This window comes from Sminthopsis crassicaudata, chromosome 3 (assembly GCF_048593235.1).
Source record: "Sminthopsis crassicaudata isolate SCR6 chromosome 3, ASM4859323v1, whole genome shotgun sequence".
NCBI lineage: Eukaryota > Metazoa > Chordata > Mammalia > Dasyuromorphia > Dasyuridae > Sminthopsis > Sminthopsis crassicaudata.
In genome coordinates, this window is record NC_133619.1 from 334,886,204 (window position 1) to 334,898,248 (window position 12,045).

General features: G+C 32.7%; 1 protein-coding gene across 2 annotated transcripts in view; it reads right to left on the reverse strand.

The window, feature by feature from the left end:
- Nucleotides 1-4,369: 4,369 nt before the first annotated feature.
- Nucleotides 4,370-12,045, reverse strand: part of OSBPL11 (oxysterol binding protein like 11) — a 94,641-nt gene continuing 86,965 nt past the window's right edge. For both annotated transcript variants that reach the window (XM_074301460.1, XM_074301461.1), the window contains 2 exons: nucleotides 11,557-11,710; nucleotides 4,370-6,085 (listed from right to left, as the gene is read on the reverse strand). In XM_074301460.1, the coding sequence (XP_074157561.1) occupies nucleotides 6,020-6,085; nucleotides 11,557-11,710 (220 nt within the window). In that variant the 3' untranslated portion in view covers nucleotides 4,370-6,019. The remainder of the gene's footprint in view (nucleotides 6,086-11,556; nucleotides 11,711-12,045) is intronic.

Here is a 12,045-nt window from a genome sequence, read left to right on the forward strand (position 1 = left end):
TGCTCTGCTATATACTTCTCCAGGTTAGAATCACTAAGCATGAGAATCCAAAAAGGCTCTATTCTGGGTTCCCTTCTCTTCTCCCTTTATACCACTTGGTGATCTCATCAACTCACATAGATTCAATTATCTCTATGCTGATGCTCAAATCTAATCATTCAATTCTAACTTCTCTGATGACTTCATATTAAAATTTCCTACTGTTCATTAACTATCAATTGGATGTCCAATAGACATCTTAAATTCAACATGTCCAAAACTGAACTCATTATTCTTTCCACAAAAACCTCCCCTATTTCCAAACTTCCATATTACTACTAAGGGTTCCTCTCGGTTCCTATGCTCACAGTAGGAAACATCCTGGACTTTTGTCTCTCACCCCCTATATCCAATTTGTTGTCAAAGTATATCAATTCCACCTTTGCAACACCTTTCAAATATTCTTTATCTTCTCTGATACAACCACCATCTGGCATAGTTCCTCATTTCCTCAAGCTTAGACCTTTAAAAAAATAATAACCTTTTGGTTGGTGTCAGCCATAAGTCTTTCCCTACTACAGTTCTTCCTCATCCAATTGCCAAAGCAATTTTTCTAAAATACAAGTATAATATTTTAACATGTATAACATATATTGGATTACTTGCCATCTAGGGGAGGGGATGGGGGGAGGAGAGGAAAATCTGAAACAGAAGGCAATGCAAAGGTCAATGTGGAAAAATTATCCATGCCTATGTTCTGAAAATAAAAAGCTTAAAAAAAAATACAGTTATGATTAGGTTAATCCCTGACTCAATAAACTCCAGCATTTCTTATTACTTTGAGGATCAAATACAAAATCCTGTTTGGCATTCAAAGTCCTTTATAACCTTGCCAATCTCCACCTTCCCTTCAGTCTAAGGGCATAGGCCTCTTTGCTATTTCTCAAACAAGATACATCCATTTCATGACTCCAGGAACTTTCACTCTCACCTAAGCTTAGAATGCTTTCCCTCATCTTTTATCTATTGGCTTCCTTCAAGTTGAAGTCTTAAATCCTATCTACAATAAACACTTGTGTAAGATGAACATGAAAACCACTATACCATGGAAACTGCTATTTGATGTTGTTTCCCCCATTAGATTGAGCTCCTGAGGGCAAGAAATATCTTTTGCCTTTCTTCCCATCTCCAGACTTAGCACATTTCTTGGTATATAGAAGGCACTATAAAATGTTTCCTGCTGTCTACATGATCATGTAAGTTACTCAATCTCTTTGGGCCTCAGTTTCCTCATCTTCCAAATTAAGAATCTGAATTGCTTCTAAGATCACCTCCAGCTCTGAATCTACAATATTATATGGTCTTCAATATATAGATCCATGGTAACGTCCAGAGTCAAGATGCAAGTTTTGTTTAATAGATGTTTTTAAATTCTTAAGAAATTAGTGAGATTCCAAATACTTAATCTTTTCAGGGTCATGAATCTGGAGACTTAGACTAGGAGGTACTAAACTTTTTAAGTACTTTTTACATGAGCTTTAGCTTTTTTTGTTGTTTGTTTTTAAGAATTTCCAATTTGTTAGCTATGGAGTTCTCTGAGAATCTTAGGCAGTACACACAAATGCTAATCTACTTTATCCCTTTTGGAGAATGAAATGTTTTATCAGCTGAAAAGGGCAATGGTCAGCCAAATTCACCTCTTATTCAAATCATCACCTACTAGGTTTGGCATAAATTGTCTTAGAATTAAAACTAAAAAGCAGCAGCAACAACAACAAACCCTTTAGTAATCTTGGACTTTTTTCATCTTTTCTAGGTCAACATATTTCTTCTAAATAAAGTTTCTATGTGTAATCTGCAAAAGTATGCCAAAGTCAATTTCCTAGAAGCTACTGAGAGAACTTGATCACTCTAGATTCCAGTATTTGGCTGAATCCCCCAATTCAAAAGAGAAAATGAAGACAATCAGCCATAGTTTTATATCAAAGAGGCTTTACTGACATAAGCACATAAGGGAAAAGCTAAATCCAGAGGAGGAAAAAAAAAAAAAAATCAATCAATTGCACATGAGTGCAGACTTCAGAGGAATATAACTATATTCATTTCAAAGACACTTATTTATAGGTCTGTTTTCCTGTGGGAAGTCAGATGCAATCTTTTGCTGTTTGAAACAATCAATGTTTATATACCAGGACAATTTTCCTCATGGCATCTTGAGTAATACATTGGGTTCCCAAGGTCTTAGTGCAGTTCTAAGCTATTTAAGCTTTAAAACTTAAAAAACCTGCAGTAAGACTTTAGGAACATTCTATATTTACCACTTGTTAATAATAACTCTTGTTAACTCTATACTTAACTACATATTAAACTTCTATTTCTTCCAGGAATTTATGACACTATTTATTAATGCTATTTTCATATATGCCAGTGGATATAACACTAGTTTTGGGAGTTAGGAACTCCCAGGTTCATTTTAACCCCATATCCTTACTTGTTTGTGTGAACCTTCCATATATCATAGCCTCAGTATCCTCATTTATAAAATAAGTGGGTTACTTTTGAATCTAGGAACACACAATCCTATTAGATTATAAGCTCCTTCAGTTCAGGAACTATCTTATGTGTCTTTTCCATTGCCTAGCATGCTAAGTGTTTATTAAATTATTACATGAAAGTAAGCTCTTTACTCTTTCTGCCATATTTTCTTTGGTTGCCAAGTATTCACAGATAGTATACTTGTATTTGCAACACATAATCTACCAGTTGAATTAACCTGGTGGAATATGCAGAGCAATGTGGTGGAAAGTATTCAGTTATTGAAAATGCTGGGGAAAGCTGGCAAGTACATAGATGCAGCAATGACCAGTTTGACTTGGGCACAGAAAAACCTCTGGTGGATTGGGAGACAGCAACTGAGGGCAATTTTATATTATGTTCATCTTTTTTTTGTTGTTATTTGTTATGTGTGTGTAATATTCTTAGGTCTCATAAGTCATGATTTCTTAAAAGTCTGGGTTTTCTTTTATATTCTTGCAATAACTCTCAACATATTTTAAGTATGTTTAACAGAACAGAAAACTAATAATTTCAACTAAAGGTAAAGGAGCATAAATATAAAAATTCTGTTTCCCTTTCTTGCTTTACAATTCTTTGTTAGTGGACTCAGGGGAGGTAATTATTTCTATGTGTGTGTATAAAGTTGGAGCTAATACTGCTATTTTGTGCATACAATTTAGGAAATTCAGGAATTCCTGAATTTAGGAAAATTGTGGAAAATTTAAAATTGCAGAGAGGATGGCAACCAAAAAATCACTTTGAGATGAATTCAGGATAAAGATTATAAGCTTAATGCACCAGTTTTAATATAAGATTAAGTACCTTGTCCCAAATCAGCAATAATCAAATGTCAGAGGAAATTGCAAACACTTTTTTCAGGACTATATTTACTGAATGTTGTTCAAACTATGACTCTGGGTTTTTCCCCTTCCCTGATGTATAGATCTGATGATGTCATTCCTCCATTTAAAATGGGTCCAGCATATCTCACTGCCTACAGAAAAAAGCTCAACTCCTTTTTCTGGAATCTAAGATCTTCCACAATTTGGTACTAGCCTATTCTTGTTTTATAAATATATATAAAAAAAGTTTTCTTGATGCCTTTTTTTTTTCTGGAAATATCACTCTCAGCCTTGAAATTGAACCTTTCCTTATAACTAAGAAAACTTATGAAACAAAAACATGGGAGTACAACTTATTTTTTTTTTTTGACAATATATACAACATTTTGTCTTAGAAGTCCCTTATGGAGACATCTCTACCTTTCTAAACATATCTCATTATTCCTCTACACAGATACAATGCTTTCAATTGTATTAGTGTGCTTCAAACACAGTGCTCTGTGATTTCCCACCTATTTAGTACATGACTTTACTCATTATTTCCTGTCCCTGGAATATTTCCAGTTGTAATCTGCAATCATCCAGTAAAACTCAAACCAGCAAAATAGAGTCCCCTACTAGTTTAAAAAAAAAAAAAAAAAAAACCAACAACAACAACAAAAAAAAACCTTCCCCTTCGACCTTGACAAAAAATATTTTCTATCTCCCTATGGTACTTATTATATATAAGCATGTGTCTTAACATACTATATTGCAAGCATGAGCACAGAAAATGAGTTTTATATACTTTGTCTAGCAGAACACTCTGTCTACAAAGAGACTTAAAAATTGGCTGAATTTGAAGGCAGTATTTGATAACTCTAAAAGTTAAAGATTCTTGAAGATATGGATTTAGAGAGAAAATTACTGATATCTCAAACAGAGCAAGAAATCTAGTGATATGAATACCTACTTCGCAATCATCCAATTTCTGAGAAAAGACAAAGGCTGAATGTTTTTTGTAGTTTTATTATTTTTCCATTTTCCCACACAGGGACCATGACTCATTTTGAGATTTTTCAGTGCATTTCACAGCAAAATGAACAAGGGAATTATTAAGTAATTGTGCATAAAGGAAATTGTTTGCATGTGTGATTTACAGTTTGTTGAAAAACTATTTAAACCTTTTTGGATATTCTCATTTCATTTATCCCTTTAGTAGAATACAAGTGACAGGATCACACAGTTTAGGAGTTCTCATGATGATGCAATGGAATCAGCCACCAGAAATGGCTAGTGAATAAATTTATATAGATACACACTGATTGGAAGACTACATCAGAAGAAACAGAATAAGGCACCACTCTGGGAAAATTAAGGTAGCTTGTAATAACAAGTGTTGAGTACACAGTAAGTACTCAATAAATACTTGTTGAATGAATGTATAATGAAAGCCATAATCAGCACTATCCTCTTGTTTGCCAGCAATTCTTAAGCTTCAAATAAAATACTTATTAAAAGAATGTCTATATCTGAATACAATTTCCTACTGTTTCTATTTCAAATTCTAACCTTTCTTTGACATATGATTTTCAAAACAAAACAAAACAAAACAAAACTACAGTTCATGTGTTTTCCATCACAATTAACAGCTTCCTAGCTTAATGACAAATACTGATGGTTGCTCTGAATTCTGAATGAAGTGAAATCAAACTAATCCACAGGAATAGAATATAATACTGGATATATTGGCTTTCAAAATGAAAAAAAAAATAATTAAGGACAAAAAAAGTAATATATTTTTTAATGTCTGCTATTCCTTTCACTGCCTTATTTTAAGAAAGTCCCAAAACCTTACCACACTGACAAGTATGTTTGTTAAAAACAATCTCTCACATGTGATATTTATTAAAATCTGCTGAAAAGCATTCTGACTTTTTTCCATTCAAGTAAGTTTTATGTTCAAGTATATTAAAATGGTTCAGTGGGGAAAAAAATTCTCCATGGTTATAATTCTGATCAATTTATAAATTTTTTTAAAAGGGAATTTCAACAGAGATTGATACTTTTCTCAGATACAGTCTTTTTCTGAAGAAGAGTGTCTTGTCACCCCAATCTGGCTGGTTTCCAACACTGATTCCAGGCCCAGTGACTGATTCCACCTTAATTGCAGTCTTTTTTCACAAATTTCTTCTTTGAAACACAAGCTGTGCAATTTCAGCTCTTCTGGTTTTGCTTGTATGAACAGGGAATAATCAGTCCCTGACACAAAGCAAAGTATAAACCTTAAAAGAGACTATGTATCTTATGTCAACAAAATCAGAGGCACTGTGCCCATACTACTGGGTCTGGTTGCTACTTGCAAAGTCAAGAGATCTGAAACTTGGTTAGCCTTAGTAGCTGGAACCAGATAAAAAATAAATTACCTAATAATTCATGTAAAAGACTTGAAGATGGTATTGTTTGCATTATATGAAAGAAGTTGGTGGAAAGATCCATTTCATTATCTTGGATTTTTGGTAGTACTAAAGTGCCCTGGTAGATGTGTCCTTTTAAACTGTGCCATCATAAAACAAGACACTTATTGCAGCAACTCCATTCTGACAGTGTAAGGGGTAAAGTAAGTAGAAGAAACCAAATCCTGTAGACTTAGCTAGCTGGTGTCACTCACTAGGCTGTGTCACTGGGATCGTTTTCCAAAGTGGGTCATGATAAACCCAGCCTTCTCCCTGAAACAAATGGAAAAAGAAATTAGATAAGAATTCCACTAAATAAATGCTTTTACTCTCTGTAGGAAAGATAGAAGCTGTCCATTCTAGAAGTAAAAGCCTCTTCCCACACCAAAAAAGATTCTGCCCTATTGGCCCACAACATAAAGAAATATCTGGTACTTTTAGGATGTGAAATTTTTGTCCAGTAAGGCCTCACCTATGACCATCAAATAAATCAACTAAATAAGCATGTATTGAGCACCTACTATATGAGCCAGAAAACACTAAGCAATGAAGATCCAAATAGGAAAAAAAATGAAACAATTCTTACTTTCAAAGAGCATTATCAAGTGTGGCAATTCTGACAAGTGCAGAAATGTATTATTCTAAGCTATTATATACCCATCCTTCCTTAATGAAGTGAAAAGAAAGCACTTTCAGTGTACCAAGAAGAAATCATGCATGTTAACAAGGATACTTGTTAGCCTTTGGCCTTTTTTTCCCAATAGTATTTTATTTTTCCTTTTAGCCTTTTTTTTTCAATAGTATTTTATTTTTCCAAATACATGTAAAGATAGTTTACCTTCATTTTTGTAAGACTTTGCATTTCAAATTTTTCTTCCTCCTTCCTATACCCCTGCCCAAGACAACAAGCAATCTGATATAGGTTATACATGTACAATCATTTTAACCATATTTCCACATTTGTTATAATGTGTAATAAAAATCAGAAAAAAGGGGAAAAAATCATAAGAAAAAACCCCCCAAAAGTGAAAATACTGTTTTGATCCACATTGTCTCATAGTTCTCTCTCTGGATGTATTTTCCATTCCAAGTCTATTGGAATTATCTTGCATCACTGCATTGTTGAGAAGACTCCCTTTCGCCTTTCTAATCTTCAAATGTTAAAAGAACACTAAATTAAATTAGAAATCTTGGGTTACAAACATGTCTCTGAAAATTGCAGAATGACCTCAAACAAATCACTTATTTTTTTTGTGTCTCAGTCTCCTCACCTGTGAAATGAGAGGGATACGCTATGTGCCATCTTTATTAAATATTATGAGGACCAGAAAATATAAGTTTGAAGAAAATAAAATATACCACCTAAGAAAATCAATAAAATCTAATAAATACATTTAAACTTGAAATGATAGGGAAACTCATTAACTGATCACACTTGTCCAAGGATAAAGTCCATTCACAAACACTGTATTTAGGTCAGACTAAGGTGTCTGCACCACTCACAATAACAATTCAGAAAAGTTCTTTCTATGAATTCATTTATTTTTTTCTTTCTATAACATTTGTTTTCAGAACATGGTGTTAATGATTCTGGAGGACACAAAGAAATATAATATATGGTTCCTTTCAAGACACAGTTAATTTATTATACGGTATTCATGTTGGTAATACCTTCTAAATTTTTTGTGGACTTTCCAATGCTTACTGGGTACAAGGTAGAGCTTGCTACTTACCATCACACTTCCAAGTATAGGGGGATAAAATCCTGGCAGCTTATTTTTATCTACTACTCTATTACTATTCCAAGAAGTAACTTATGACTTATTTCATTTCTTTACTGAACTCTCTCTTTTCTCCTAATCTATCCTGTATGACAGAACGATTGGCTGAGGTATTGAGAACAAGGACTTAGAATCAGTATTCTAGCCCCTGTTAAATTATGTATTTATGTAAAATACTTCAAAAAAAGGCACCGAACCTCTCAAAATTCAGTTTCTTCATCTGTAATATAGAATTACAAATAAGTTGCAAAAATTGGATGAAATGTTTATGAATGTACTTTGAAAATGATAAAGCACATATTTTCTCAAATGTATAGGGAACTGAGTCAAATTTATTAAAAGAGCCATTCCCCAATTGAAAATGATCAAAAGATTACACAAACTGATGGTGAGTGAAGAAGTGAGCAAAACCAAGAGAACATTGTACAGAGTCTTGGCTCTTCTCAGCAATGTGGGGATTCAAGACAATTCCAATAGAGTTCAGAAAAAAAAATGATGATTGCATCCAGAGAGAGAACTATGGAGACTGAATAAGAATCAAAACATAGTATTCTCACCTTTTTGTTTTTTCCCCTTTCTTATGGTTTCTTCCCTTTTTTCTGATTTTTATTGCACAACATGATAAATAAGAAAATATAGATTCTACATATTTAACCTATATCAGATTGCTTGCTGTTTGGGGGAGGGAGAAAGAAAAAACAAAAGTTTTACAAAAATGAATGTTGAAAACTATCTTTACATACATTTGGAAAAATACTACTGAGAAAAAGATATTAACAGTTTTTGGATGAATTAATCAAGCTATTTATAGTCACATGAAAAAAAATTCACTATTGATTAGAGAAATGCAAATTAAAACAATACTAACATACTACCTCATACCTATTACATTGGCTATTGAAAAATGACAAAATTTTCATGTTGAAGGGAAATTGGAACAATGAGTTTGAAGAGGTTTATCACAAGAAAACTATTTGGTTTTAATTTTTTCAACCACAACAACTCATGATGAAGACTACTTAGTAAGATAAGGCATAGAGAAAGACTGTAATCTGCAGATTGAGTTCCTCAAGGGCAGGGACCTTTTATTATATTCCCTAGTATTTAGCAGTGTTTACACAAAGTAGATACTTCCTAAATGCCTAATAACTGTAAAACTGCCTGGAATTTTTATCTCTGCATTTGTAGAGACTTTCTTTTTTTTTTTTCCTTGAGGTTGGGGTTAAGTGACTTGCCCAGGGTCACACAGCTAGGAAGTGTTAAGTGTCTGAGACCAGATTTAAACTCAAGTCCTCCTGAATTCAAGGCTAGTGCTCTATTCACTGTGCCACCTAGTTGCCCCGACACTTTCATAATCTTAATACTTTTGTGAAATAATGTGGGAGAAGATATTATCACAACCTGAGAAACCCAGAGGGAGTTGAAAAGACTTACTTCTGGGTTTTACCAAAGTTTCTATAGTATGAGGTATAGAACAAATTCTCTTCTCTCTACTTGGTGCTCTACATGATCTATGACCAAGTCTATATATCTGAGTATAAATGATATTCTCAAGACATGAGGTGATTCCCAGACCTTAAATTAAAGACCCATCAGGCAGGATACACACTGAAATGCTGACAATTACTCATCTTCCTACTTAATAATAATTGATTTATATAGCCTTTTGTGGTTTGCATAATTTAATTTTTAAATAGCCATTTGATACCAGTAGATAATTTTATTTTAAACTCAAGCATAAAAGAATATTTAGCAGAGCAGAAGAAATCATTTATTAAACTAACTTGAATGTGGGTATATTGTACAGGACTGAAATTCCAAGTCATTAAATTATTTAAGAAAATGGAGAATTCAGCTCTAGTTAATATTAGCAGTTGTTTGACCATAAGTAGATTATTTCATTTCCTTCAGGCTTTTTTTTTTTTTGATTATTTTGTTTTCTGGGATTTTTTTTGTTCTTATTGCTTGCTTATTTTTGCTTTTGTTTTTGTTTTTCACCTGTAAAGTACTGGATTCATCTTAAATAGTATGAAAAGGTGTTTTCTGAGCCAATATTTTATTATTATACATTCTCAAGCTCTAATTTTCAATAACAATACTTGGCATTTCTATAATACTTCTAGATTTGCAAAGTGATTTTCTGACTACATTTTTGAGATCTTGCTTATAAAAATACTAGACTCATTTCATGAAAGGAATATTGAGATTATGTTTCTGGGGGTATTAGAATTAACAATGGTTAGGTCTCATATTTAACATGTATTGGTCAATCTGCCATCTGGGGTGAGGGAGAGGAGGAAAAAAATTAGAACAAAAGGTTTGGCAATTGTAAATGCTGTAAAATTACCATGCATATATCTGGTAAATAAAAACTATAAAAAAAAAGAAAAAAAAAGAAAAATATACTCAAGCATAAATAAGCTCCCTATAGTCAATGTCTTTTAAATAGTGTGAAGAACCAAAGATGAGAGATGTGCTACAAAGCCTTCAATCTCCATAATTAAGAGAAGGAACCAGAAATTGGCATTTTAAAATCTCCTTCCTGTCCCAAAGAGACATGCTTTAAAAATATTTATATATAAACATAAAACAACCTGATTTTCTAAGTTTTATGAAGCTCAAATCGAGGCAAGATTTGGAAGTTGCTGACTCTAACTGAACAAAGACATGATATAAGGTAAAAGGTGAGATTTGATACTCGTCACAAATCTGTTTTGCTAAGTCATAATCCAAATAATTAAGAAGATAAGCTTTAAAGCCAAACGAAAATATTTTGTCCCAACAGGAGAATTCATCTACTACCAAGCTAAAAAGATCAATGGACTTATTTTAATATTGTTCAAAGATATGTTAGAACTGTAATTACAAATAACTTGAACATTAATAGAACAGTGGAAAAGAAAAGGATATCTAAGTACAATTTAATCCTTTTCTTTCAACTCTTACAAATTTTAGTCTATTTTTTCTCTCAGTTTTACAGAACAAATTCATTCTTTCTTTCATGTCTTTATTGGTATCAAAAACTTTCAGAATCTGTCTGCAAACTCTCAGTGACAAGGTGTTTCCTATTCTGTCAAGCCACCCAATATGCTACTGGATGGCTAATAGGAATTTTATACTACAATCTGTTTAATATTAACTTAAAGCTTAATTAAGGTCAATTCTCCCTTTTATATAAAACAGGTCTTCATCTATTTTGAATTTAGGCAGTTATAATGACTAGTTTTATATTTTTTAAGTTAAACCTTTCCTTCAATCAACTGTAATATGCTACACATTTAAGAACTTTCACCATCCAATGAAAATGCTTACTTGTCAATATCCCCTTTAAAAATGAGCATAATGATATAGATGGAATCTGACTAGACTCCAGAAGGCAATGGAATTTGGTGGTACCTATAACTTTATTATTACAGTCTACCACTGGGTTAGCATTTTAAAAAATATAATAATTTTATGTTTAAGAAATGCTATATGACAGTATTTGGTGTCATGCACCATGCTTATTCGCCATTTTGCTTATATGTCATGTTTCGCACCGAGTTTTTCTTTTATTGTTCTAGAACACCACCTGCTGTTACTAATGCAAAAAGGATCTATCATGTTATTATATTCTCAGGATATGGGAAGTGATTCCCAGACACATTATGCAGGATTACACACCAAATATGCTAACAATTACTCCTCTTCCTAGTTAACAATAATTGATATTTGTATACCCTTTTATGGTTTGCATAACTTGAAGGAGCCACTTGACACCACTAGCTAACTTATTTTAAATGAAGCATTAATAAGCTCACTGTTGCAAATGAAAATCATGAAACCTTTTTCAACAAATTGCAGTCATACAGCCTTTTCTGACACTGAAATGAGTAATTGAAAAATAAAGGATAGTTAAACCGGGCTGTTTTGAATAATAGATTTGTGAGATGAGAGTCAGTCTTAAGAAGGAATGACACCTACCTCTTTAATAAAGTATTTGGTTTGCCATGGTGTGCCTGTTTCAGCACGATGTTTCTCTTCACTCCTCTGACGTTCCTCTAGGGCTCGTTTATGTTCTGTTGCCTTATCAATTTCAGAATCCCTCAGAGACTCTGTGACATTTTTCCACAGTCGTCTGAAATCAGAAAGTTTTTCTTTTTCTTTTACATTTTACAAGCACTCCAATGAACAAAACAAAAGCCTATGAGATAGATTTGATTGTCTTTCAAATGATGGTAATTTTTTAAAACCCAGGTTCTGATTTCTTTTCTAAACAAAATCCATTCAGACTTGAAATGGAGCTACATGAATTTTGATATTAAAAAATTGTTATTATATCTATATTTGTATCTACTTTCACTGATTGCTATGCGACAGGGATTAAAAATTTAAAATTAATTTGGGGAACATATAGACTAAATGAATTTTAATAGCAATATGTTCTGCTTGGTTTTACAAATTTAGAAGCAT